The 27,691-nt window shown below is 55.0% G+C and overlaps 2 protein-coding genes across 23 annotated transcripts in view; both read left to right on the forward strand.

Annotated features, from left to right (window-relative positions):
• The first annotated feature begins 430 nt into the window (after window positions 1-430).
• On the forward strand, window positions 431-14,386 carry ECE1 (endothelin converting enzyme 1). Of its 3 annotated transcripts, none has more exons than XM_069874913.1 (18): window positions 431-479; window positions 1,533-1,619; window positions 2,635-2,776; window positions 3,873-4,085; window positions 6,400-6,524; window positions 6,785-6,997; window positions 8,031-8,222; window positions 8,753-8,895; window positions 8,991-9,105; window positions 9,307-9,417; window positions 10,315-10,413; window positions 10,536-10,613; window positions 11,484-11,587; window positions 11,884-11,994; window positions 12,124-12,191; window positions 12,271-12,461; window positions 12,550-12,645; window positions 12,906-14,386. In XM_069874913.1, the coding sequence occupies exons 2-18, from the start codon at window positions 1,533-1,535 to the stop codon at window positions 13,080-13,082; spliced, it is 2,265 nt and encodes a 754-aa protein (XP_069731014.1). In that variant the 5' UTR covers window positions 431-479; the 3' UTR covers window positions 13,083-14,386. The 3 variants fall into 3 exon arrangements, with proteins under 3 accessions (XP_069731014.1, XP_069731013.1, XP_069731012.1); XM_069874912.1 differs by lacking the exon at window positions 431-479 and adding an exon at window positions 1,216-1,444; XM_069874911.1 differs by lacking the exon at window positions 431-479 and having other exon boundaries at window positions 1,487-1,619.
• A 6,305-nt stretch (window positions 14,387-20,691) lies between these two features.
• The window catches only part of EIF4G3 (eukaryotic translation initiation factor 4 gamma 3), a 152,705-nt gene continuing 145,705 nt past the window's right edge, over window positions 20,692-27,691 (forward strand). For 12 of the 20 annotated variants that reach the window (XM_069874854.1, XM_069874860.1, XM_069874856.1 and 9 more), the window contains exon 1: window positions 20,703-20,775. The gene's annotated coding sequence lies outside the window, so the exon portion shown is untranslated. Of the gene's footprint in view, window positions 20,776-27,691 lie in introns of all 20 variants that reach the window. The other 8 variants (XM_069874874.1, XM_069874871.1, XM_069874872.1 and 5 more) reach the window with 4 other exon arrangements.

Here is a 27,691-nt window from a genome sequence, read left to right on the forward strand (position 1 = left end):
CACATCCCTAGCCACAGGGGAAGATGTACTGTGTTTCTGGGTTTGTTTTTTTTTGGTTTTTGGGATTTTTTTCCCAATTTCCTGCTGTTTTCAGGCTGGGGGATGATAGAAAAAAAAAAATCCTTCAGGAAACAGTGAAAAATCTTGGCTGCAAGCTGGGACTCCAGGAATTTGAAGCTTTGGAGCAGAGGGGGCTTCACAGATTCCCTTGTGAGAGGGGATTTGTGCCCGGGGGTTCAAAATTCAGCCGTGTGAAAACTGCGAGAGCAAGGGGAAAAAGTGAAAGGGGATGGGGAAAACAATATAATGTAAAATCATATTTCACCAGCGATAAAATCTTGCAGTTAAAGCTTTTCCCCCCCCTGCGGTTTGCAGGCTGGAGGCGGGCACCGAGGGGTGATTTAGGGGCTGGAAACTGAGCTTTTTGCACACTGAAGAGTGGAAACTGCCTTTGTCTTTTAACCCTTTTCGCTCTCCAGGTGGGTTTTGTGGTTTGTTAAAGCCCAGCTGTGATTTGGAATCGAGGGAGAGGATGGGGTTGGTTATTAATCACGCAAAGGAAGGTTTGGGGGGGTTGTTAGTGGAGACGGGGCTGAGAACGGGAGCTTTTATTGCACGCATCCTACAAGGGGAAACTGAGGCACGATTTGAATTGGCTCAGTGTCCTTTTTGGAGACGATGGGGACCCAGGGATGGGTGCAAACCCCAACTCCGCATCACTTTGGAGGCGAAGGGATGTGAGCGGTGCCACTCAGCCCATCGGTGAGAGGGGTGATGGGGGGATCTTGGGGTGCTCACCCCCTCCGAGGGGGGCGCAGGGCTGTGTTCCTGGCGGGAGACAATCCGTCTGGGTGGCAGGGCTGTGCCAGGAGGGAAGGAAACAGCGGCACGATAAGGGCTGCCTGCCAACCCGCAAGGTTTTCCCCTTGTTTTTCTGCTGGGGAAGGCGGTGAGATAAGAGCCGGGCACCAGCACGCGATAACACCCAGGGGCCCGGGGAGCCAGGAGGGAGCCCATCAGCAGCCTCTGGTCAAGGTGCCGTCGCCTTCGGGTAGCCCAAAGAACCCTCCGGGGTGTTTCAGGGTGCACAAGGTTCGCAGACAGGGTGTGGAGCGCGAGCAAGCTGGTAGTTTCGGGGTGAAAAGCCGTCTCCTCCGCTCCCGGCCTTTCCCAGGTCCTGGGCACCAGCGGGGATCTCGCTCTCCATTCCGGGGCCTGGAGCTGAGCTGACGGAGGAGGAACCGGCTTTATTCCAGGCTGAAGGGGAGGTTGCACAACTCGGCCCCCGGGGAAAGCGAGGCGGGTTCGGGCTTCGCTCAGCTTTTGGCTCCGGCCGCCTTGCTTTCCATAACCTTCCTCCGGCGTTTGTTTAGCGCTTTACTACCCTGGAGCCATCTGGGATTTAGCTCCCCGGAGGAGGAGGAGGAGGAGGCAGCTTGAGAGGGTGCGTATTCCTTCCTCGCCCTCCTTCCTCCTCCTCTCCCTCAACCCCGATTCACCGAGCGCCTCCGTTTTCCCATCTCCCCGCGTAGATGCCGACCTACAAGCGAGCGACGCTGGATGACGAAGACCCCCTGGATTCCATCAGCGAAGGCGATGGCTACCCCAACGGCTTCCAGGTATGGCCGTGTGTGTGTTTTAAGGGGAAAAAATAAGATTTTTTGGGTCCTACTAAGCAGCAGGAGGGTTTTCCACCTGGGATCAGCCTTTCCGTGGGGCAAAGTCTGGTCCGGGTATGGCTGTGTGTGAGTTTTAAGGGGGAAAAATGAGATTTTTAGGTTCTGCTAAGCAGCAGGAGGGTTTTCCAGCTGGGATCAGCCTTTCCGTGGGGCAAAGTCTGGTGTGGGCTGAGCCGTGTTGTCTCCCATCGCCGCTGCCCTTTGCTCCCCTCCCAGCGCTCGGAGGCAGAAGGATCCTGGCTCTGTTTTCAGCGCTCCCGGTTTTCCTGCCAGGTGAACCCTTCCCTGGCATGGCCGGGGCCGGCAATTATCGTGGCGGTGGTAGCACCACAGGGGATTAGCTTAAATCCTCCTGAGCAGCAAGGAAAGTGGCTTAAAAAGGGCTGAGGGTGACGAGAAATACTCGGCGCCTGCCAGCGTCCAGCGTAACCGAGCAAGATTTGGGGCTGGAGCGATGCTCTCGCCGCTGGCCCCGCTCCCAGCCCCATCGTTTGTGCCCCAAATGGTGTGTTCAGCCCCCAAATCGGGGCTCTGCTGTGTTTTCGCTTCCCTCGGCGAGGCCGTCTCCGCATCGGAATATTTCCTGGGGATGTTTTTTAGCCGAGTGGGAGTATCCTGGATACACTTCCCGCTGGTGCCGTGGCCCCCCAGCCTGTCCCAGCGCCAGCGGTGGGACAGGGACACCCGAGGGGGTCACAGCCGGGCTCGAGGAAGGATTCGGGGTGGCACAGGGGAGCAGGTGAGCCTGCTGAAACGCTCGCCCCACTCCCTTTCCTGCCATTGTGCTGCCCTTCCTGGCCAGTTTCTGGAAGGCGGCTGCCGCCTTTCCCTACCCGATCCACGCCGGATCCCGCGTTCTTGGGCATCGTCCACGCCGTGGGCTGTAGGAAGCGCCATGGGGGATGAATCAGTGAGGTTTTCCACCAAGGGGGAGACAACACTGCTCTTCCCGCAGGTGAATTTCCATGGCTCGAGGAGCAGCCTGGGCTGCTGGGCTGAGCGGACGCGCCCCGAGAAGCAGCTGGTGGTGCTGGTGGGAGTGCTGGCGGCCGTGCTGGTAGCTTGTCTGTTGGGTCTCATCTTCCAGTACAGAGCTCGTAAGTCCTCGCATCGCGCAGGGATCCGGCACCCTTCGCTGGGGGGGTTCTTAGGGGTTCCCTGGAATGGGGTGCTTGGATACAGGATGGGATGCTCGCTTGCTCACTTCCCTGGAGGGGTTTAAGGGACGGGTGGATGAGGCGCTGAGGGACATGGGTTAGTGATTGATGGGGATGGTTGGACTCGATGATCCTGGGGGTCTCTTCCAACCTGGTGATTCTATGATTCTTGCATCGCTCACCCCAGGGCAGGATTCTCAGGTACCAGGCAGGATGCTCAGTGTGGGGTGAGATGCCTGGGGATGAGACAGGATGGTCACCTGCATCCCTTTTAAAAAGGCCTGTAGTGATAGGATGAGTGGGAATGGATTTAAACTGGAAGGGGAAGATTTACATTAGACATTAGGAAGAAATTCAGCACAGTGAGGGTGGGGAGGCCCTGGCCCAGGTTGCCCAGAGCAGGGGTGGCTGCCCCATCCCTGGAGGGGTTCAAGGCCAGGTTGGATGGGGCTTGGAGCCCCTGATCCAGTGGGAGGTGTCCCTGCCCATGGATGATCTTTAAAGTCCCTTCCAACCCAAACTGTTCTATGATTTAATGATCCCTTCTCCTGGGGCAGGATGTTTGGACATAGGGTGGGGTGCTGAGGCATGGGAAAGGACGCCTGCCTGCATCCCTTGCTCCAGACTGGGATTCTCAGGTGGTGGGTGGGATGCTTGAGCAGAAGACTGGTCACCTACATCCCTTTCTTCAGGTTGAGATACTCAGGATGGGATGGATGCTCACCTGGATCCTTCATCCTAGAGTGGGATGCTCAGGCACTGACCAGGATGCTTAGGCATAGGATGAGATACTTGGCTACATTCCTTGCCTTGGGATGGGATGCTTGGGATGGGATGCTTGGGATGGGATGCTTGGACATGGAATGGGACACTGGTCCATCTCGCTTGTCCTGGAGTAGGTTGTTGAGGTACATGGTGAGATGCTTGGGCACCAGGTGGAATATTTGTCCACATCCTTTATCGTGCGGCAGGATGCTCCGCAGTGCATCTCCCAGCACTGTGGCAGAGGAGCTGAACCCATCGTTCCCACCCCCAGGGTCACCCGCTGTGTGCCTGTCGGAAGCCTGCATCTCGGTCACCAGCTCCATCCTCAGCTCGCTGGACCGGGCGGTGAATCCCTGCGAGGACTTTTTCAGCTATGCCTGCGGTGGCTGGATCAAGGCCAACCCTCTCCCCGATGGCCACTCGCGCTGGGGCACCTTCAACAACCTCTGGGAGCACAACCAGGCCATCATGAAGCATCTGCTGGGTGAGTACGTGGGACTGGTGGGATCCCTGCTGCTGCAGACCCCTGTTAGTTCTCAGGGATGCTGAAAATGTGCCTGCAGGGGTGTAAGGTTGGACTGAAACTCAAACCAATCCACGACACACAGACTGAGAGAACATTGGGAAGCAGATCCTGGCTGAGCTTGCTCTCCTGGACGCCCCTGGGATTTTTGATCATGGATTTCATAGAATCATAGAATCACCAGGTTGGAAAAGATCTGCAGGATCATCGAGTCCAACCATTCCTATCAATCACTAAACCATGTCCCTCAGCGCCTCGTCCACCCGTCCCTTAAATCCCTCCAGGGAAGGGGACTCAACCCCCTCCCTGGGCAGCCTCTGACAGTGCCCAAGGACCCTTTCCAGGAAAAAGTTCATCCTAATGTTCAGTGTGAACCTCCCCTGGTGGAGCTTGAGGCCATTCCCTCTCGTCCTGTCCCCTGTCCCTTGGGAGAAGAGCCCAGCTCCCTCCTCTCCACAACCTCCTTTCAGGCAGTTGGAGAGAGCAATGAGGTCTCCCCTCAGCCTCCTCTTCTCCAGGATAAACACCCCCAGCTCTCTCAGATGCTCCTCTTGTTCTCCAGCCCCCTCACCAGCTTTGTTGCTCTTCTCTGGACTCGCTCCAGAGCCTCAACATCCTTCTTGTGGTGAGGGGCCCAGAACTGACCCCAGGATTCGAGGAGCGGTCTCACCAGTGCCGAGTCCAGAGGGAGAAGAACCTCCCTGGCCCTGCTGGCCACGCCATTTCTGATCCAAGCCAAGATGCCCTTGGCCTTCTTGGCCACCTGGGCCACTGCTGGCTCATGTTCAAGCAACACCCCCAGGTCCTTCTCCTCCAGGCAGCTCTCAAGCCAGATTTGCAGCTCTCTGGAGCCGAGTAGGGGACATCTTGTGGCTTGGGCTCTGCACACTCCATCGCAGTGTTCCCAGGATCTCTGAAACTGAGGGTTTGCACCTCCAGCTTCATCCAGAGGCTGTAGCACCCCAATATCAACCCAAGGAGGTGGGATTTGCCTCTTGCTACAGCTTGTAGCTTGCCAATCTGGCCAGTTTGGGGGGGGTCAAACTCCTGTGCAGCACAGGGAGGATCCTGGGCTCAGCCTCTGCGTGCAAACACCAAAACGGGGTTGCTTATCCGAGCAAGCGGCGGGGACGGTTTGTTCAAGCTTTGAGCAAACAACTGAGTCCTTATCAGCACTTTCCACTGCGCTGGGGCCGCTTATCTGGAAAGAGAAGGTTTGGGAAGAGTGTTGTCTTTTGTGAGAAGGGGGTGGCGCGGGAACGGCTTCATCCCTGGCTCTTCTCAAAGAAATCTGGAGCTGCTTTTGCTGGGAGATGGGAGCGGGCTTCCAGCCAAGTGGTCGCGTTCAGCATTTCCTTGAATTCCTAGGAGCTGAGGGACCTTTAGTTAATAAAACCACACAGCTGGGAAGCCAAAGGTGCAAGCTGTGTCATGAGGAAAATAAAAAAACCCTCTGGGAAAGCAGAATTTTAAGGGCTAAGGGGTGGAGGAAAAAATAAAAGAGTGGGTTTGGAGGCAGAGAGGAAAAATGGGTTTATTGTTCCTTCTTGCAGGAATAAATAAAATAAGGCTGGGGAGCACCAGCACAGGGGCAAGGGCAGCACAAGGGGCTGGATGGTGCTGGGAACATCACAGCTGCTGGAAAAAAAAATGCTTCTTGTTTGTTCTTTCTTTATCTTTCTGCTGCAAAGAGCAGGAGGAGGCGCTGTGGGTGGGAGAGGAGATGGGGGCAGGAGGCCAGGAAGGGCTGGGGACTACGGGATGCTCTCGGGAGCATGGAGGGGACCAAAGGGCAATCATAGAATGGTTTGGTTGAGAAGATCTTTGGTTTACGATTGAGTCTAACCATCAATCCAGCTCTGCTAAGCTCAACCCCAGATCACATCCCCAAGTATGACATCTACTAGCTCTAGTGATGGGGACTCAACCACCTCCCTGGGCAGCCTCTGCCAGTGCCCGAGAACTCTTTCAGTAAAGAAATTCCTCCTAATATCCAAAGTAAATCTCTCCTGGTACATCTTGAGGCCATTTCCTCTTGTCCTGTCGCTGCCTACCAGGGAGAAGAGACCAACCCCCACCTTGCTACAACCTCCTAAAGGTTGTAGAGAGTGGGGAGGTCAATCCTTGGTGTTTTTACGGAGCTTGGCTTTGCTCAAAGCGGGGCTGAATATTTCTCCGGTGAAAGGGTGGGGGCTCGAGCCCATCAGCAGGCTCCTCAGGGACATGGATGTCCATCCCTGGGCCCCCCTGTGATCCTCCCCGCTACCTCCTGCAGAAAACACCACAGCCAACGTGTCGAGTGAGGCAGAACGCAAGGCCCAGCGTTATTACCAAGCCTGCATGAACGAGAGCAAGATCGAGGAGCTGCGTGCCGCCCCGCTCATAGAGCTCATCCAAAAGGTTCGTTATCCTTGGTCTTCCCTCTTCAAAATGGGGGGAAAACTCATTTATGGGCAGTCAGGCACCTTCCAGACCCCATTCCCAGTTCCTCCCAGGGTGGAGAGGCAGGGATTTATAGGATTTACAGGCACTTCTTCCCTCTCCTGGGTTTTTATCCCCATTGCAAGATGTTTCCACAAGGATGGGTGTTTTGAGGGGGATATTTAAGCTATTTGAGGTGGTTGTCCCTTACCCAAAAGCCGATTGCTGTCTGTCCCCAGCTGGGTGGCTGGAATATCACAGGTCCCTGGGCTGGTGACAACTTCAATGTGACGCTGCGGGAGGTGACGGCGCATTACCGCACCTCGCCCTTCTTCTCAGTCTACGTCAGCGCCGACTCCAAAAACTCCAACAGCAACGTCATCCAGGTGGATCAGTCGGGGTTAGGCTTGCCGTCGCGGGATTACTACCTGAACAAGACGGAGAATGAGAAGGTAAGAGGAACAGAGAGTCAGGGTCATGATTCTATGGTCATATGATTCTATGAGGGAATATCTGGCCTGGTTCCCTGTGTTGCTGGCACCCACTATCATAGAATCGTAGAATCACCAGGCTGGAAAAGAACTACAGGATCACTGAGTCCAACCATTCCCATCAATCGCTAAACCATGTCCCTCAGTGCCTCATCCACCCGTCCCTTAAACCCCTCCAGGGAAGGGGACTCAACCCCCTACCTGGGCAGCCTCTGACAGTGCCCAATGACCCTTTCCGGGAAATACTTTTTCCTGATGTCCAGCCTGACCCTCCCCTGGTGGAGCTTGAGGCCATTCCCTCTCGTCCTGTCCCCTGTCCCTTGGGGGAAGAGCCCAGCTCCCTCCTCTCCACAACCTCCTCTCAGGCAGTTGGAGAGAGCAATGAGGTCTCCCCTCAGCCTCCTCTTCTCCAGGATAAACACCCCCAGCTCTCTCAGACGCTCTGCTTGTTCTCCAGCCCCTTCGCCATCTCCGTTGCTCTTCTCTGGACTCGCTCCAGAGCCTCAACATCCTCCTTGTGGTGAGGGGCCCAGAACTGACCCCAGGATTCGAGGAGCGGTCTCACCAGTGCCGAGTCCAGAGGGAGAAGAACCTCCCTGGCCCTGCTGGCCACGCCGTTTCTGATCCAAGCCAAGATGCCATTGGCCTTCTTGGCCACCTGGGCCACTGCTGGCTCATGTTCAGTCGCTGTCAACCAACACCCCCAGGTCCTTCTCCTCCAGGCACTTTCCAGCCAGACTTCTCCTAGTCTGGAGCTGCTCAGGGTTGTTGTGCCCCAAGTGCAGGACCCGGCATTTGGCCTTGTTAAACCTCCTGCCGTTGGTCTCAGCCCATGGATCCAGCCTGTTCAGATCCCTTTGGAGCCCCTCAACCCTCCAGTAGATCCAGCTTCCACCCAGCTTAGTGTCATCTCCAAATCTGCTAAGGGTGCACTCGGTGCCTTCATCCAGGTCATTGATAACTGTGCTGATCTCTGCCTTGTCCCACCACGTAGGTGCTCACTGGGTACCTGAACTACATGGTGCAGCTGGGGATGTTCCTGGGAGGCACCGATGAGGAGTCGACACGGCAGCAGATGCAGCAGATCTTGGACTTTGAGACAGCGTTGGCCAACATCACCATCCCCCAAGAGAAGCACCGGGACGAGGAGGTCATCTATCATAAGATGACGGCTGGAGAGCTGAAGGTAGGGATGGGGTTGGCGAGTCTCCCTGTTCCACCACAGTTTGGGAAGCAGGGTGGGTGGATGGATGGAGGTGACACTGCTCTTCTGAGGAAGCCTGACATCAGCCAACACTGCCTGGGAAGCTCTTGTGCAGTAAATTGGCCTGTGTCCTCCTTGGGGAAATCCCACCCTGACCTGCTCCTCTCAACCTCTGGACCACCCTGGGGGCTGTCCTGCTGCGGTGCTTACGCCCTCCCAGCACCGCAGCCTGCGGTCCAGCTGCTGACGTCAGCCTAGTCACCTCCCCGTGTCCCCAGAGGGACTCCAACGGCTTGTGTCAACATTTTTGACACTCGCCCCACTTTCTTTTCCTCTGCGGGAGGAAATTGTTTACTCCCCTCTGACCTTTGGAGGATGCTGCTGTGATGGCAACTGGCCTCTGCAAAATCAGCTGAATCCTTCAAACCTAAACTGACGGCAGCAGCTTGGGAGGTGGCTGCCAACGTCCTCCGATGGTTTTTGGGTCCGTAGTTGCAGCACGGTTTTTGCAGGAGCTGGCGCCGGCCGTGGACTGGATGCCCTTCCTCTCCACGGTTTTCTACCCTGTGGAGCTCAACGAGTCGGAGCCCGTTGTGGTCTATGCCAAGGAGTACCTGGAGCAGGTTTCCGACCTCATCCTGGCCACTGATAAATGGTGAGAGCCCCCCAGCCCACGCGGAGGGGTGCCTGGGGTGGGCAGGCATGTCAGAGAGTAGTTTGGGTTGGAAAACCAAAGACCTCTCGCTGCAGTCTCCTCAACAACTACATGATCTGGAACCTGGTGCGGAAAACCAGCCCCTTCCTGGACCAGCGCTTCCAGGATGCTGAGGAAAAGTTCATGGAAGTGATGTATGGGACCAAAAAGGTGAGGGGGAGCCCCCAACCATTCGATAGGGACAGCTTTTTAAGTTACACCTGAAAAATAGAATTACGGGGCAGGTTTTGGGGTGCAACTCTGGCACATGGATGGACGTATGTGGACCTCGTCTCCTGGTGGGGCATGGGGTGGGAAATTTGCAGGGCTTTGGCTGTGCCACCGCTGATAATCACCTCTCATCCCACGCAGACCTGCCTTCCGCGCTGGAAATCTTGCATCAGCGACACGGACAACAATCTGGGCTTTGCTCTGGGGGCCATGTTCGTCAAGGCCACCTTTGCCGAGGACAGCAAGCAGGTGGTAGGTCCTCAAGCACCATCATGGTATGGTGGACACCTACAGCAGCCAATGGTTCTCTGCCCGCATTTGTCCACTGCACATTTTTGTCTTGGCACCCCGGCTACAGACTAGAAGTCTGGCTGGAAAGTGCCTGGAGGAGAAGGACCTGGGGGTGTTGGTTGACAGCGACTGACCATGAGCCAGCAGTGGCCCAGGTGGCCAAGAAGGCCAATGGCATCTTGGCTTGGATCAGAAACGGCGTGGCCAGCAGGGCCAGGGAGGTTCTTCTCCCTCTGGACTCGGCACTGGGGAGACCACTCCTCGAATCCTGGGGTCAGTTCTGGGCCCCTCACCACAAGAAGGATGTTGAGGCTCTGGAGCGAGTCCAGAGAAGAGCAACGAAGCTGGTGAGGGGGCTGGAGAACAAGAGGAGCGGCTGAGAGAGCTGGGGGTGTTTAGCCTGGAGAAGAGGAGGCTGAGGGGAGACCTCATTGCTCTCTCCAACTGCCTGAAAGGAGGTTGTGGAGAGGAGGGAGCTGGGCTCTTCTCCCAAGGGACAGGGGACAGGACGAGAGGGAATGGCCTCAAGCTCCACCAGGGGAGGTTCAGGCTCAACATTAGGAAAAACTTTCTCATGGAAAGGGTGATTGGTCACTGGCAGAGGCTGCCCAGGGAGGGGGTTGAGTCCCCTTCCCTGGAGGGGTTTTAGGGATGGGTGGATGAGGTGCTGAGGGACATGGGTTAGTGGTTGATGGGAATGGTTGGACTCGATGATCTGATGGGTCTTTTCCAACCTAGTGGTTCTGCGATTCTATGATTCTATGATTCTTCCTCCCCACCAGTGCAAAGGGTCCTTGAACTCTCCAGGGTGGGAAGTGCACTCTCAGGGCCAACACTGCGCCACTTTGCTTTGTTTAGGCGGAGGAAATGATTGCAGAGATCAAAACGGCCTTTGAGGAAAGCCTGGAGACCCTGCAGTGGATGGACGAAGAGACAAGGAAGTCTGCCAAGGAGAAGGTGAGGTGCTGGCAGCAGTGCTGAGGAGGAGAGGGTGGTGGTGGAGGAGGGTGGTGGAGCTGGGAAAGTTTATCCTTCCATCCTTGGCACCAAAAGCACATTGGTTCTTGTCACCCCCCCAGGCAGATGCCATCTACAACATGATCGGCTACCCCAAGTTCATCATGGATCCCAAGGAGCTGGATAAAGTCTTTAATGATGTGAGTTGGTCAGATGAGTCCCCGGGTCCCCTTTTCCCCTCTCCACTAGTGTATGCACAGCATGTGCCCATCACCACAGCCTCAGGGCAGCCTTGAGCCCTGGGTTTCCTCCAGAAGGCTCTCACCAGTGTCCTTGGCCCTTCCCTGGGGACCTCCCAGAGAGCTGTGGGCCAGCTTTGGGGTGGCTTGGGCTCTAGGAATTCCTGCCCAGGAAGAGGAGGAGCTGTTTTATGTAACAATGATTCATTGCCCTCCTGAGACTCCACAGACGTTGGAGGAGAAATGAGAGCAGCTGTAAAATCAGCTGGATCAGGAGGCTCAAGCGTGACCGTGGAGGGAGGAGTGAGGCTGGGTGATCACCATGCGCTGCTCATACAATCATAGAATAGTTTGGGTTGGAAGGGGCCTTACAGATCATCCAGTTCCAACCCCCCTGCCATGGGCATGGACACCTCCCACTGGATCAGGGGCTCCAAGCCTCATCCAACCTGGACTTGAACCCCTCCAGGGATGGAGCAGCCACAACTTCCCTGGGCAACCTGGACCAGGACCCCCCCACCCTCATGATGAAGAGATTCATCCTCACGTCCAGTCTAAATCTGCCCCTCTCCAGTTTATCCCCATTGCCCCTCATCCTGTCACCACAAGCCTTTGTGAACAGCCCCTCCCCAGCTTTCTTGTAGCCCCTTCAGGTACTGGAAGGTCACTATAAGGTCTCCTCGGAGCCTTCTCTTCTCCAGGCTGAACAACCCAAACCCTCTCAGCCTGCCCTCGTATGGGAGGTGCTCCAGTCCTTTAATCATCCTTGTAGCCCTCCTCCGGACCCGTTCCAACAGCTCCATCTCCTCCTTATTCCTTGCTCTTTTGCAGTACGAGCCCGTGTCTGACCTCTACTTTGAGAACGTCATGCAGTTCTACAACTTCTCGGCCAGGGTCACTGCTGACCAGCTCCGGAAACCACCAAACCGGGACCAGTAAGTCCTCGGCTCTGCCCCCTCATTGTGCTCTGTGGGGAATATCCCTATACCTGGAGCACTAGGATTTGGTCTCCTCCGGATCAAATGGGAAATGATTGGACTCGATGATCCAGTGGGTCCTTTCCAACCTAGTGATTCTATGATTCTATGATTCTGTGGTTCTATGATTCTGTGCTGGGCTTGGGGAGTTAAATTTGGGCCAACATCTTTGTGCCGAGAGAAGCAGATGGTGTTGGAGCAGACCTCAGGGGTGGGTTTGTGCTGCCACGTTGGTCATGTCTTTGTCCCTGCAGGTGGAGCATGACTCCTCCGACAGTCAACGCGTACTACTCTCCCACCAAGAACGAGATCGTCTTCCCTGCTGGCATTCTCCAGGCCCCTTTTTACACCCGCGCGTCTCCCAAGTAAGAGCCTCGGGAAAACGGGGAGGGCAGGATTTCCAATTTCCCTCCCGTTCCAAAATTTTGAGGCCATATTTCATGGCTGTGGGGAGCAGCGGCTGCTCTCTACGTCCCAGCATTGTCCTCCTGCAGGTCTCTGAATTTTGGTGGGATTGGTGTGGTGGTTGGCCATGAGTTGACGCACGCCTTCGATGACCAAGGTGAGGCCAGGGCCAGGCGGTTGGGCTGCCCCAGGGGTGGCTGGGGGGGGTGATGAAGGACCCGCTGTGGTTTTGTCAGGCCGGGAATATGACAAGGATGGCAACCTGCGTCCCTGGTGGAAGAACTCCTCGGTAGAAGCCTTCAAGCGGCAGACAGCCTGCATGGTGGAACAGTACGGCAACTACACCGTCAACGGCGAGGCCGTCAACGGCAAACACACCCTCGGGGAGAACATAGCTGACAACGGGGGCCTCAAGGCCGCCTACCGGGTAGGACCATGAGGCTGGGGGCATGTGGCTGGTGGCGTGGTGCGGTGGGATCTGCGTTGTCCCCTAAGCTGTGCTCCCTCATGTCCAGGCATATCAAAACTGGCTGAAAAAGAATGGGGATGAGGAAACCCTGCCAACCCTCGGCCTCACCAACCACCAGCTCTTCTTTGTTGGCTTTGCCCAGGTGGGTTCACTTGGTGGTGGGCAGCGAGGATGGATGCAGAGGTTTTTGGGGAGTGGACGTGTGCCCAGAGGGCATTGGGAGGCAAAACTGAGGTCTCCAGAAGTGCTGTGGGTTGGGTGGAGAACCATATTTGGTTGAAAAGTGAGACGAAGCTGAGGCTTGAGCTGTGTTGGTGCCCACCCCACAAGCAGAGAGGTCCAATCGGGTGCCTCATGGTTGCGGGTGCTGGCACTCAACACCTCTTGCTCTCCTGCTTGCAGGTGTGGTGTTCGGTTCGCACGCCGGAGAGCTCGCACGAGGGACTCATCACAGACCCCCACAGCCCCTCACGTTTCCGTGTCATCGGCACCGTCTCCAACTCCTGGGAGTTTGCAAAGCATTTTGACTGCCCTCTCGGCTCCCCCATGAACCCCCCCAAGAAATGCGAAGTCTGGTGATGGGGGAGCACTTTGTCCTCCACCGACGGGCTGAATTTCCCTGGTCCTTTCCAGAGGCTCAAACCACTTCTCCGTCCAATGAACAGCTTGGCTCTCAACCAGAGCAGCGCCCAGAGTCCCCAGCATCATCTGAGGTTCGATCCACTGTGAAAACTCCTCATCCCCTCGCTCGTTTGTGAAATTACGTCGATTTTGGAGGTCTGGTCTTTCCCACCATCATGGGGCAACGTGTCGAGACGCGTGTCCGTGGACGTTGCGCTTTATTTAGACACACGGCTCTCCAGCCTCACCCACCGTCCCGGCAAGACGCCTCTTTTCAGAGGTGATAAAGGGAACGCCGCGATTCCGGAGGGTTTGGCTGCGTGTCCAAGCACACCCGACGTACCTTCCTCTCTCCAAAGATGCACACATGAGGATGGAAAAATCTCTTTATATATATTTTTTGAGGGGGAAATAGATATATTTTTTTTCATGCGTTATGGAATACACTGGAAAAATTCAGGGAAAATGCATTTTAAAGCCTTTTTTTTTAGGAAAAGATGAGTATATTTATTTTTTTTTACTCAGTGCAGCATCCTGTGGTGACAGTCCCTCGGCCTGGGAAGGTGGATAAGGTTGACCACGCGACTGGCCAGCTGTGGATCCTGGGTTTGTGTGGTAGGGGCTGTCCTCGCAGGATGCTGATGGGGAAATTGGGGACAAGGGGACCCGGGGACAGGGCTGGAGGACACTGCGGGCTGCAGAAAGGCTCAGCTGGATGCTGTGGCTCCTGGGATTAGCTTTAATTGCAGAGCGTAAAAGGGAAAAGTTGACGTGCCAAAGATGTAACCAAGGTGATGAGGGTGTGGATGAAGCACCCGGTTCTCCCTCCTGTCCCCTCTGAAGCGAGGTCAGATGCGATTTCCTGACCGAAAAGCTTCTCTGGACAGCACAGGCAGTTCCTGCTGCTTTGCCTGGTCTCTACGCCCGGGAAACTGCAAACCCCAAATCACTGTGTGGCCCCAAATCTCCATCCCCCCATGGCCAGTTTGGCACTGGTGTGAGATCTGGCTGGGACGGGGGGCGAGGGGCTTTCTGAAGGGTTTTGTTTTTAATTCTCCTTTGCAGTTTTGAGAGGAAAGAGCTGACGGTAGCTCAGGTGCTGCGTGTTGTCTCACGGAGCTCCTTCTTGCTCTGGAATTAGAGGGATTTTTAATATTTATATGTAAAAGGTTGGATGGGGGGGGAATTTTTTGTAACTATTTTTTCACCCTACGCGTGGGGCTTCATCGTAATTGAAATAAATACTTTTTGCTGGAGCTGTTCATGACTTGTTTGTTTTTTTTTTCCTCATAGCAGGGAGAGCCTTGTGTCCCATATCTGTATTTTTCACCATCCTGTGCTGAGAAAGCTGAACTGAGGAGGCTTTTTTTGACATTGTCACATTCCCTCGGGGGTGAAAGCCAGGATTTTGTGCCCCAAAGCCTCACTCTTGCTGTGGGTGGGGGGTTGTTCTTCACCTCTACAGCACAATCCCAGCAGGGAGGTCTTGCCTGGGTGCTTTTTTCTTCCCCCTGTGTGAGTTTTTGGCCAGCCGGGCTGCACTTGGATCCAGCAGGACGGGTCCTGCACAGGTTGCTTGGCAGAAACAGTTGTATTTATAGCTCCATAATGCTGCTGGATGCTGCCAGCTCAGTCACGCAGCCCAATGGTTGCTCTGGAGCAGATGTTTTGGAGCTTTTGCAGGCAAAGAATGCAAGGCAGGACCTGGATGGCGAGGAAGTCTGGGAGGGCTGATAAGCATAAAACAGGCAAGGAAGGTGCTGGGAGCTCCTTTAGCTCGTTATTAGGTTGTGGAGAGAAGGGAGCTGGGCTCTTCTCCCAAGTGACAGGGGACAGGACGAGAGGGAATGGCCTCAAGCTCCACCAGGGGAGGTTCACACTGAACATCAGGAAAACAAATTTCACAGAAAGGGTCACTGGGCACTGTCAGAGGCTGCCCAGGGAGGGGGTTGAGTCCCCTTCCCTGGAGGGGTTTAAGGGACGGGTGGACGAGGTGCTGAGGGACATGGTTTAGTGATTGATGGGAACGGTTGGACTCGATGACCTGGTGGGTCTCTTCCAACCTGGTTATTCTATGATTCTATAATTATCAGCAGCTGGATTTAGGCTGCAGCCCCCATTTATGCCCCATCGGTAACGAGCTCTTGGAAATACAGAGTGCTTTTGGGCTGGCAGTGCTGAGCCACTGGTGTGCAGAGAATGTGCTGCATAAATAAGACAGGAAAATTACCCTCATGTTGTTTTTACGGTGTTTTCTCTCCCAGATTGAATTGAAACAAAAATCAGAAACAAGACACCATGCACCCAGGCACCGCATCCTGCCAGGGTATGAAAAACTGTGGGTTTTGAGTGGTTTAATGCTCTGAAACCCACCAAATCTTCCCCATTTCATAGGGGATGACAAGCAAGAGGGGTCTGGGGTTGTGGGAGTGGGTGAGGGACCTGGAGGGGTTTATTGTGAAGAAGAGGAGGCTGAGGGGAGACCTCATCGCTCTGTGCAGCTCCTGGAGAGGAGGTTGTGGTGAGGTGGGCGCTGAGCTCTGCTCCTGAGGGACAAGACAAGCAGAAAGTCTCAAGTTGCACCAGGGGAGGTTTAGACTAGGTATTAGGAAATATTTCTTCCCTGAAAGGGTTGTCAAGCCCTGGCAGAGGCTGCCAAGGGCTGTGGTGGAGTCTCCATCCCTGGAGGGGCTCAAAACCGCGTAGATGCCGTGCTTCAGGACGTGGTTTAGCAAGCACCGTGGGGTTGGATTGGATGAGCTTAGAGCTCTTTTCCAACCTTAACACTTCCATGATTCTATAAAACTCTGCTTGCACAACTCCCTGCGAGGCCCTCAGTTTCCTGCAAAGATGGGAGAGTGGCCGTTGTCTTTCCTGGGATCTGGCTGGAAATGGTGGCGTTACCCGCAGAGGGCGGTGAAGCCGAGAAAATCTTTTCCTGAGCTCTCTGCTCCAGTGTTGGCAGGAGTTACCGGCACTGCTGGCATGATGTCTTGGCCTGGATCTGGCCCTGCATTTTTAAAAAGCAGTGAAACGCCTGTGTTCCTCAGAAAAGAGAGAAGCAACGTAGGTGGAAGGTGAAGAGGAATTAAGTGGTGAGAGCAAGGCTAGGTTGGAAGGGTGTTTTCCCAGCTTCAAGAAGCAGGGAGGGGAGCCCAGGATGCTCTTAGAGGTGGCTTAATCATCCAAAAGGGAAATATTTTGGCTCTCTGGGGTTTACTCATAGTGGTGTCTCGGTCAGCACACAGGGGACAGCCCCAGCGCGGGATTTCAAGGGCGAGCGTTGGCTTGCACGGTGGCCGGGGGACAGCACGGTCAAGGCTCCCCGGGCTGGGTTTGGAGCCGGTGGTGGATGTTTGCCTGTCTGGGAAGGCAAGAGCAGGCAGGAGGTGACTCATCCCACTCGCGCTCCAGTGCCTGGCGTGGGCTTGCCTGATCCTGGGTGGTATTTGCTTTATTTTGCGCTCTGCCGTGCCCCGGAGGACAGAGATGTTTGCTGAGGGCTAAGCCCAGGCAGCTCCAAGCAGGCTGGTTTCTTTTTTTTGCACGGGTTCTCTTGCCTGGAGAGTGTTGGAAGGGGATCAGTAGGGGGAGGAAAGCAGGAGAAACAGAGAAAGGGAGGAGCTGCCATGCTGTGTTGGGGGAAAGTGGGCACCAGGAGCATGCAGGAGCCTCCAAAATGAGCTGGAAACGGTTGTTGTCCATAGGGTTGGTGCGACTTGATGATCCGGTGGGACTTTTCCAACCTGGTGATTCGATGATTCTGTGACTGAAACAGCCCTTGAGGTTGTGAGAGGCGAACCCAGCTGAACTTCTCTTCTCCTTCCCAATTTGCCCTCTCCAAGCAGGATCTAAGCCCTAACGCATCACAACAGTGCTGGGTTCTCCTGCTGGGGCCATCAGATTTTAGGCCTAAAAGCTTCCTCAGACAAGCTGGACCTCCCTGAAAGAAGGAGGACAGCAGGTGGCAAGCAAGTTTCAAAGTCCTACCTTGCAGCCTGGGACCTGTTCATGCTGATCATTGCCGTGCTTTTCACTCAGAGCCGAGCAGTGTTGAGGTTGCATGTCCTCCCTTGCTCTCAGAACCATGGTTTTGTGCTTTATGCTCTCTTTTTCATGAGGATCCCTGCAGGAAAACAGCGATTTTTCAGTGCACCTCAATCCTTTATTCAATTTTTTTGAGTTCCCCGGTGCTCCTACGCTCTTCACCACACGGTTGTGAGCATCTCAGCTCTGCCAGGTATGTGAGAGACTGGAAAAACGGTTGGTGATGCTCCGAAATGAGCGCTCAGCACTGTAAACTCAAGCTGCCTGTAGTGACACATGAATTCCCAGGTGCTAATAGAGCTAGCAGGAAAAATAGGAGGAAAAATGGAGAGGAACCAGAGGCGGGAAGGGCGTGAATCCAGCTGGCGCTTGCTCAGGATCACCAGATCTGCAGGTTTTGTTGGCCAAATCATCCTACGTGGGGTAGTACGGAACAGAGACCTGTCTGTTTTTTAATTCTGAGGAGGCAAAGCTGGTAAAAAGGTGGCAGCGGGGAGACACGGGCTCTGAGTAAGAAAGAAACTATTCCAGTTGCTCTCGTGGAAGGCCAGTACGGTGGCTTAAGCGGCATAGCAGCTCGCAGGTTCTGTTCTGAGATCAGACCTCGGAGGATGGTGAGCTTCGTATCCCCAGCCTAACCTGCATAAACTGAATTATTTAATAATTCAGAGTCTGCTTACAACTACCTAAAAGGAGGTTGTAGAGAGGTGGGCGCTGGGCTCTTCTCCCAAGTGACAGGACAAAGCAGAACAGCCTCAAGCTGCACCAGGAGAGGGTCAGATTTGACATTAGGAAAAAAAATTTCATGCAAAGGATCATCAGGCACTGGAACAGCTGCCCAGGGAGGCGGTGGAATCACCATCCCTAGAGGTATTTAAAAGTTGGGTAGATGAGGTGCTTAAGGGTATGGTTTAATGGCAGATATGTGTGATTTGCCTTGATCTCAGACGTCTTTTCCAGCCTGGTGATTCTGTGATTCTAAAAGGAAAAATGAACCCAAGAACCTTCTGGTTTTTGGCCACTGGGTGCTGTGTTGAGTTTTCCTGTAGAGAACACCCCTCCGTCCAGATTCTCCCCCTCGAGGTTCACATTTTAAACCTCAAAATCACCCTTCTGCTCAAGATGGGGCTGTTGCGGAGATGTGGATAGGTGAGTGTTGGGTAGGTTTTTCTCAGCACCTCTCCTCTACCTCCACTTTTCTTCTGTCAGCTTCCAGTTGCAGCACCAGTTACTTGTGAAGCGCCTTAACACACCACAGAGAGCTTTTTACTGTAATAAAAGAAACTTTTAAGAGTATTTTTCAAAGGTTTATCTTCCTTCTAAGCTCGCAGCTGCCCAGAAGATGCAAATAAACTACGGAAAACAACCTCAAGCAGCTCAAGTACCCTAGGCCAGGGGACACGAGGCGGCAACGCATGCTGGTGCTGGGAGCGTCTCCCTGGGACGTGTGTCAGAACAGGAACGTCAGTTGGTGCCTCCTGGCTGGAATGAGCCCTTGGGAGCCAACGGTGGGGCAGGACAAGTCAGGACAACCCAGCGGCTGCTTGAATGCGCTCCGAGGTCTTTTTAATCTTCCCCAAGATGGCACAAACCGCCTTCGCCCCTGCCAAGCTCAGCCTGGCGGTGGTCACAAGGAAGGGGCTGCAGACGGGTTACGAAACACTGACGATGGTGCAGAAATGGGGGGCAAAGGCACAGGGAGGTGAGGGAGATGCCTGCTGCCCACAGGGCCCTCCCCACGCTGGTGCCCAGAGGTGGGATCCTTCAGGGGCTGCCCTCAGCGGCCCCTTCGCCCTCAGGACTGCCAGCGTCCAGGAGGGGCTGCTGGGCTCATTCAGCCTGGAGAAAAGAAGGCTCCAGGGAGACCTCAGAGCAGCCTCCAGTGCTGAAAGGGGCCCCAGGAAAGCTGGGGAGGGGCTCTGGGTCAGGGAGGGCAGGGATAGGATAAGGGAAATGGTTTTGAGCTGAAAGAGGGGAGATTGAGATGAGATCTTGGGTAGAAATGTTTTGCTGTGAGGGTGGGGAGGCCCTGGCCCAGGCTGCCCAGAGCAGGGGTGGCTGCCCCATCCCTGGGGGGCTTCAAGGCCAGGTTGGATGGGGCTTGGAGCCCCTGATCCCGTGGGAGGTGTCCCTGCCCATGGCAGGGGTGGGACTTGGCCTTTGACACCTCCAGGGATGGGGCAGCCACCCCTGCTCTGGGCAACCTGGGCCAGGGCCTCCCCACCCTCACAGCAAAACATTTCTCCCCAAGATCTCATCTCAATCTCCCCTCTTGCAGCTCCAAACCGTTTCCTTCGTCCTGTCCCTGCACTCCCTGACCCAGAGCCCCTCCCCAGTTTTCCTGGAGCCCCTTTCAGCTCTAGAAGCTGCTCCAAGCTCTCCCTGGACCCTTCTCTTCTCCAGGCTGAACAACCCCAACTCTCTCAGCCTGGCCTCATACAGGAGGTTCTCCAGCCCTCGGATCATCTCTGTGGCCTCCTCTGGCCTCTCTCCAACAGCTCCATGCCCGTCCTGTGCCCAGGACCCCAGAACTGCACGCAGGGCTCCAGGTTTCCTCTCCCAGAGCAGAGGGAGCTCTCGCAGCTCCCCCCAGCGCCGCCTCCCCGCGCTCCGCCGAAAGCTCCCGAGTGGCTCCGGAGATCCCCGAGCCCATCCGAAGCTGCCCGAGCTCCCTCCGGAAATAGCCGAGGTTTCCCGAGCGCGGGGGTCACGGGAGGCGGCGGGGTGAGGGCGGAGAGAGGGAAAGGGCGGGGGGGGTGGGGGGACTGGCGGCGAGGAGGACGCATGCGCCCCGCGAAGGGCTCCGGAGAGAGCCGAAGGTTGCCGAGCGGCGGCGGGCCGAGCGTTCCCGGAAGTAGCCGAATCCTCCCGAACGCCGCCCGCTTGTCCGGAAAGAGCCGAGCGGCGCGTCCGGAGAGAGCCGACGGTTGGCGAGCGGCGCGTCCGGAAGGAGCCGAGAGGAGCCGAAAGGAGCCGAGCGGCGCGTCCGGAAGGAGCCGAAGGTTGCCGGAGGTTGCCGAGCGGCGGCGGGCCGAGCGGCTCCGGAGCGGCCCGAAGGCGCCCGAGCGTCCGTCCTGCCGGACTGCTGGAGGCGGCCGCGGCGCCATGTTTGATGCTCCGCTGCTCCAGTGAGGAAAATCCAACGGCATCGCCCGAGAGCCGCCGCCGCGAACGGCCCCGCCGCCCCCGGGGAAGGGGCACCGAGACCCCCCGCCGCCGCCGCCGCCGTCGCCGCCGCCGGCGGCCCATGAGCAGCGCGGCCTGAGCCGCCGCCCCCGCCGCGCCCGCCCCCCAGCCCTGCGGGACGCGCGTTGTCACGGAGACCGGCCCCGCCGCGCCGCCCCGGCCCGCGCCCCGGCCCGGCCCCGGCCCCGCTCCCCGCCGGGGGGTGGCGGTGGCTCCGCTTGGCCATGAGTTTACCGCAGAAGGCGGCTTTGAAACCCGGCGCGGCGGCGGCGGCGGCGGCGGCTGCGGGGAGCGGCCCCGGGAACGCGGCGGCGGCAGCGGCGGCGGCGGCGGCAGCGGCAGCGGCGGCGGGACCGGCCCCCCCAGCCCCGGCGCCCCCGCACCCCGCCGCACGGGCCCTGCCGCCACAGCCCCAGCCGTATCCTTTGCCCCGGGCACCGGGGAGCGGGGGGATCCTGAGACCGGGGGGAGGGGGGTGGGTGTGTGTGTATGGGGAGGGGTCCTATAGCGAGAGGGGCCTAGGGGAGGGAGGGCCCCCCCAGGCCAAGGGGGCACCCCAGAAAGCGGGGGGGGCACAGAGGGGGTGTGTATGGGAGGGAAGTGGGGGGGGACCCCCTTCCCACGGTAAAAGGGGGCTGGAGAAGGGAGGCACTAGGCTGGGACTGGGGTGGGGGAGTCCCCGTGGAACAGGGGGGACCCCAGTCTCACAAGGTGTGTGTATGGGGGGGGTTGTATGTGTGACCCCCTTCCCGCAGTGATGGGACTGGGGTGGGGAGGGTCCCGTTGGAATAGGGGAGACCCTGAGATTGGGGGAGTTGTGCGGGGGTGATCCCCTTTCGCCTAGAGAGCAGGGATTGGGGTGGGGGACCCTCAGAATGGGGGGGTGGGCACAGTGGGTAGGGGGGCAACCCCCCCCACTTCCCACAGTGAGTGGGGACTAGAGAGGCGACCCCCCCCCCCAACTTCCCACAGTGAGTGGGGACTGGGGGGGCCGTCACGCTGGGACTGGGGATGTGTGTGTTGTGGGGGGGGGCTTCCCACAGCGAGAGGGGCCCAGGGAGCAACAGGAGAGGGTGGGGGGGGTGAATCCCCCTTCCTCACAGTGAACTGGGACCAGGACAGGGCCCTCAGACTCGGGGAGGAGGGGATGGGGGCACAGGGGTTTGTGTGTCCCCCGGTAAGAGGGGACTCGAGGTGGAGGGGCCCTCAGACCAGGGGGTGAGGAGAGGGGCAGCACAGTGTGTGTGGTTGGGGGGGGGGGATGAGCCCTCTTCCCCCTAATGAGAGGGGATTTGGGGGGTGTCCCTCAGACTGGGACTGGTGTGGGAGGTTCTCTTAGGCTGGGGGGGTCCTTAGACCCAGAGGTGGCAAGGTGGGGGCACAGGGTGGGTGTGGGGGTGACCCTGCCTTCCCTACATTGAAAGGGGGCTTGAGGGGTGAGGGGTCCCCTCAGACTGAGGAGGTTGGGGCACTGGGATGGGGGAAATGGCAATTGGGGGGTCCCTGCTCTGTGTGTGTCCCACAAAGAAGGGGCTGCATCTGCTGGGGGGTTGTGGGAAAGGGGGTGCCCCCTCAATGAGCTGTTTTAGGGGTTCACCTCCTCCCTCAGGGCAGCAGTGACCCCCGCGGGGGTTAACTTTATTAACAAAAAGATCACTCCCCAGTTTCACTCTGGTCCTGCCTAGGTAAGTGCTTTGGTTTTGTTGCCTTTCCAGGTGCATTGAAACCCATGTTTTTCCAACCTGGCGCCAATTTCCATGTGATTTATTTATTTTATTGCCATTTTTTTTCTTTGCTTGCTGGTGGAAATAAATCCCCTGTGGAATGGGGCACCGAGCGGCTTCCTGTGCGAGGCCACGCACTGTGGGGAGCAGAAGGCTCTGCTCGATAAAATGCCCCCTCCCAAACGGCTGCTACAAAGAGAGGCCGGCGGTCGCGGGGAATGGGTTTTAAAGGTCTTATGTTCTCCTAGTTCCCCACGTCCGGAGGGAAATATTGCAAGGATCAGCAGGAAAGTAGGGTTGCCGGCCTGCCTGCCTCCATGAGGTTTTGTTCCCGGTGTCGCACAACATCCCTTGGCTTTTCTCTCCCTGCTCTCTGAAGTTTTAGGGGTGAGCCTGAAGTGGAAACCATGCTTAGTGAAATCTTGCTGTGCTGTGACCCACGGCTGCCACGCGTGGGACAGCCAGGAGCGTGTTGTGCTGTTGAGCGGTGGCTTTGGTTTGAACGTGGAAGTGTTTTTGTGCTCTGGGCTGTTTCGGCTGCGCGGTGATGTCTGTGCTCTTCAAGAAACGCATTCCCCTGTATAAGCATTTTCTTGCTCTCACTTTCATTTTTGAGGTGGGAGAACCGAGCACTTTTATAATCACTTGAAGTCCATTGTTTTCTTGTGCTTCCGGCAAGAATCGTTCCTGCCGTGACCACAAATACGTTGCTTAAATCATGAGACCGTTGACGTTACAGATTTGTTTGGGTCAAGTGAAGAAACCTCTGAGGACTTCAGAGTGTGCTGCAGAGGACCGGGCTCTCCGCTGGGTGTTTTTGGCTGACTTGTGCTGTTCTGGAATTCCAGTCTGTGCTTTATTTAGAGAGAAGAAAACAGCACGAAGGTGCTGTCATCACAAAGACGGTGGGGTGATAGTAAGGAAAAGTGTTGCTCAGGGGGAATTCGCTGAGTTTTTTGAGGGTTGTGCCAAGCGTTACAGTGGGAACGCTGGCCTCTGTGTGTGTACGGAGTCCCTGCTCTGCTGAGTTTTCCAGCAAGGTGCTGGTTTGTCTGGAAAGGGTCTTTTTTTTGTGGGAAAGATGATGCTGAAGGGATGGAGTTTGCCTGGCTGTGGGGTCAGGAGCGTGCTGGGCTTTCCAAAGTTGTTTTCAAGCAGTCCTTAAGGGGTTGGATGGCTTCTCTGATGCCGCTGAGGGCAAGCGTGGTGGTGGTTTGTGAGAGACGCCGTGCTGTCCTGGCTAAGACAGGAGGATGCTGTTGCTTTTGGTGAGCGTTGTCGCATGACGCCTTGCATGCATGTGGAACGAAGCTTGGGCTTATGTCTGAGTGCACCCTACACATAAAAACCTGTGGAAGAGATGAGCAAGACCTAACAGCCGGGGCTGTGTGGCGGTGGGTGCTATCGCGAGGACCCAACCAGATGCTGGGAGCAGGAGGTGCGGAGGAACCGAGAAGCATTGGGTAGATGCGACGAGTTGATGTTAGAAAGGTAAGGAGGCTGGAATGAAATAGGACAATTTTTATTTATAGCCATGACTGTTTTGAAAACAAGTTGTGTTTGACTGATACCGCGCCTTAGCTGTTAAAGGAATAATCTATCCATGCAATATATACAAACTCTGTGCTCTCGATACCTTCGGGGTCAGCTGCGTTCAAGCGTCCTGGCTGCTTTTTCCCTCTGTTGAAACCCGTGTGCTTCTTCCAGGTAGTAACCAAGAGCTGTTACCTTCTCGAAGCGCTGTGGCAGGAGTGAGGCTCGGGCAGTTCATCTGTGATTTACAGGAGTGCAGAGGGGCCATCCGAGTTCAGCTGTATTTTTAGCTCTGTTTGGTTTCTTTTTTGTTTCTGTTTTGGTAGGACTGTTGAGACAGCGTCACCCTACAGCAGATAAAGAGTAGCCGCAGGTTTCTTCTGGCAACTGCGAGGTTTCCTTCTCGGAGCAGCGCATGGGTTTGTTTGTTGGTGTGAAGGATTATTGTACCTTACTAGGTAGGTTGGGGCTCCAAGCTGGGCTTTTCGACTGAAACAGTTTCCACGTGGTGAACTTTGTGTCTTTGGAAATGTGTGTGGCTTTAGTGCTGATACATCATGAAATTAAACCGTTACTTATGTAACTGGAAAAAAAGGAGAATTGGGTGGGAGAGAACAGTAGAGAAGGAAGAGCCTGTGCGTTTGTGGAAAGGCAAAAAGAAAAATACAGGGAGGAGGAGGAATTTCCTTAAAAAAACCCCACTTCTTGAAGGAAAGTAAGCTGGAGAGTGATGGACATGAAGGAGAAGAATGTTTTGATGGGAGTTTCATCAAAACTACTTTCCTACTTTCTGAGTAGGAAGTTATTGGAGCTGCTGAGAGACAAGACAGAGCTTTGAGAGATTTCCTTAATGCAGTGGCTTTCAGTAGTTAAATTATCTGTGTAAAAGTTGGGGCAATTTCATGGCTGTGGTGAGTGTTCAGTCCAGCCTGGCAGAAACGCTTCTCAGGCATTGTCAGGATAGACAAACCCTCCAGTTCAATTCTGACCCTTGTTTTGGGGCACGGACAAGGAGTTTGTAACCGTGGAATGACACATGGTGGGACATCGTCAAAAATAGATCCTGATCTGCCCTGCTTCACATTGGCTTTCACTCAGCCTCTGAGGAAGATGTTCCAGGTGAGGTCAGTCGTTCTGTGGTGAGGCTTCTTCCATAAACACATGAAACAGTGAAGGAACTCTCCGGGCTGGAAGCTTATTGTAGACCTCGGTTTCTTTAACTTGATGGTACTTCTAGCACATGTTAAACATCACCATGTTTCTTTATTCCCCCTCACGCTCCCACTGAAGAGTGAAGTATTTTTTGTGTGTGCTCTGTTCTGCTGCTTCTTAAAAAGTCCCCACGCTGCGAATAAATTTTGTGGATCGATATAATTAGGTCACTGGTTTCTTCCCAGCCCAGATGTAGGCAAACATTGCGCTGTGAAGGACAAACAGATTGATTTATGCTGAGCTTGGGTAACGTTGCACGTCTGCTGGCTCGTCAGGGTTAATTTAACACTGGGCCTTGGAGCCACATCAGAGCCGGCCTGGGCTCAGGGTTGGTGGCAGTAATGTTTTGTTTTCTTTTCCAAACTTCCTTGCAGTTGGAAAGAGTTCGGCTTCCTGGTTGTTGATGGTCTTTGTCCAGGCACCAGTAAACTTGGCCTTATTATCTCACCGTGGTTGTTTCAGGGTTGGATTGGGCATCTCTCGATGTGGGTGTTTTTCAGGTTACTGCAGTGGGACAGTTGTGCCAAGTCCAGGAGGAGTTTTAACAGTCAGTCATCTCAAATCTTTCTTTTCTTTCCCTACTTTAACTCTGAGAGGTGGAGAAGGGAAGGGTCAGCGTTTGGGGGATTTCTGTGGGAAGTAGGTCGTATTGCTGAGCATGGAAACTTGGGTTTTGCTAGCGTTGCCTCAGTAATTGAGCATCTGCTTTAGTTTTTCCTGAGTTGCTGTAGCTAACTGTGCTGTAGTCGCTTTCAGAAAACGGTGTGCTGGTTCCTGTTCTGTTGGGTGGCATCTTCTGGATGCGAGCGACTTCCCAAAAGCCTGGGAGAGCGGCAAGAAATACAGGATCACTGTCAGGAATGCAAGAGACTGTGCGTGAAGTTGGGGTGAGGTTCCTGCAGTGCTTACCCAGTGCTCAGTTGTGAGCCAAGTTGTGCCGTCGGCATAGGCCTGCATCGGTAATCTTCTAGTTAAATTAAGACTGTTGAGGAGGATTTGGGTTTTCTGTCCTCTCTTAGTGAGCAAAGATTTGAGCTAGAGGGGAAAGTGCCCAAGAATTTCTCCAAGGGGAGTATCTTCAGTGAGCGCTGAAGGATTGGGGTCTCTGGGTGGCTGTGATACCCTCTGGGAGTTTGAAGCCCTGTTCCCTCCCTGCTTCCATGCCGAGTGGCTTTTCCCAGAGTATGTGATGCTGCATCTCTCTGTGCTCCCTGGGTTTATTTGTTGATGATTTTGAAGGTGAAGACCCAGGGATCAGAAAGCTGCTTGGGCCTAAAAGTCAGCTTGAAGAGCAGCATCTTGTTTTCTAAGTAAAGCTCTGTGCCTCCCTGCATCATGGGCAGCTGCTGGGCAGCTTTGGCACTGAACTGGAGCTAAAAGGGGAGCCCAGTGGGAAATCCTCTTCCAGATGCCAGTGGGAAGAGCGTTTGGAGCACTAGGGGCATGAAAACGAAAGTGTGTCGTGAGGTGGGAAGGAGCTGGCCTGAGATCATAGAATCGTGGAATGGTTTGGGTAGGAAGGGACCTCAAAACCCATCCAGTTCCAACCCCCCTGCCATGAGCAGGGACACCTTCCACCAGATCAGGATACTCAGAGCCCCATCCAACCTGTTCTTGAACACCTTCAGGGATGGGGCAGCCACGATTACTCCGGGGCAACCTGTTCCAGTGTCTCACCAGCTTTTGAGATGTTCGTTGCTCTCAGGGGTTTTTTTGAGCTCAGCTTTCTGAAATCGTGGCTCTATGGAGTGGGAGGGACAGCAGTGTTGCCTGAGAAGTGTTTCCATGTTAGGAGTGTGTGAAGTGGTGGAGATAGTATGTCTCAGGAGGGTATGCAGCAGAAAAGACGCTTCAGAAATGTGGGAACTTGCCCTGTTGCTCCCTGGTAGCAACTCCTCTGCAGGGGTTTGTGAGTGTATTGCCAGAAAATTAAGTGCTTTTAGACCTCTCTGCCATCTCCCCTGTTCATGTTCCCCAGCCTTGGCGCATCTCAGCGTTCTTTCAAGCAGAACTAGCTTTAATTTATTTAATGACAAAAATTAATGGTGTTATAGCTCAGATATGTCACTTTACCAGCTTTGTAAGACTTTTGTGGTGAAATGTATTGGAAGAAATCCTTCTTCCAGAAATGTGATTTCGGATGGCTGACGTTCTTCTTGTATCTGAGGATGTGATTGTATGTGTGTGTTCTCTGGCAGAAGTCTGTGGGAAAAGATTGCTTTAGCCGTTTAAACAGAATCATAGAATTGAGTTGTTTGGTTGGAAAAGACCTTTGTGATCCTAGAGACTAGCTGTACCTGTCCACTACTAAAGCAGACCTGAGCATCTCATCTACCCATCTTTTAAACACCTTTGGGGATAGTGACTCCACTACTGCCCTGGGCAGCCTCTGCCAGTGCCTGAGAACCCTTTCAGTGAATGAATTTTTCCTGATGTCCAATCCAAACCTGCCCTTGTGCAACTGGAGGCCATAAGTAGATGCATATTAAATGTGCAGCATGGATTTTAGAACGCGGGTGATGCTTTTATCTATGATAAGAAGTCATGAGAGAGCAAGAGGGGACTTGGGACAAATATCTTCCCTTTTAGATGCTGGATGTAGGGTTTTGTCCATCATCTTAGGGCTGAAAGGCTCTGTCACCTTGTTAGCAAACGTTGGGGTTTGAGCTGGTGCTCCATTTCGGTTTCGCAGCAGGAGCGAGCAGTGAAGATCTCTCTCTTCAGCAGTCGTAGCTAACCTATATTTTCTTTTTCTTCCTAATCCGGCAATTTCAGGGCTAGTCAACTGTCAAGTTTAGTTGTGTGTAAATCCGCTAATGTGATTAGAGTTGCTGGAATTTTTACTCTGGGGAATTACAGATGAGT

Source organism: Phaenicophaeus curvirostris, chromosome 22, assembly GCF_032191515.1.
Source record: "Phaenicophaeus curvirostris isolate KB17595 chromosome 22, BPBGC_Pcur_1.0, whole genome shotgun sequence".
NCBI lineage: Eukaryota > Metazoa > Chordata > Aves > Cuculiformes > Cuculidae > Phaenicophaeus > Phaenicophaeus curvirostris.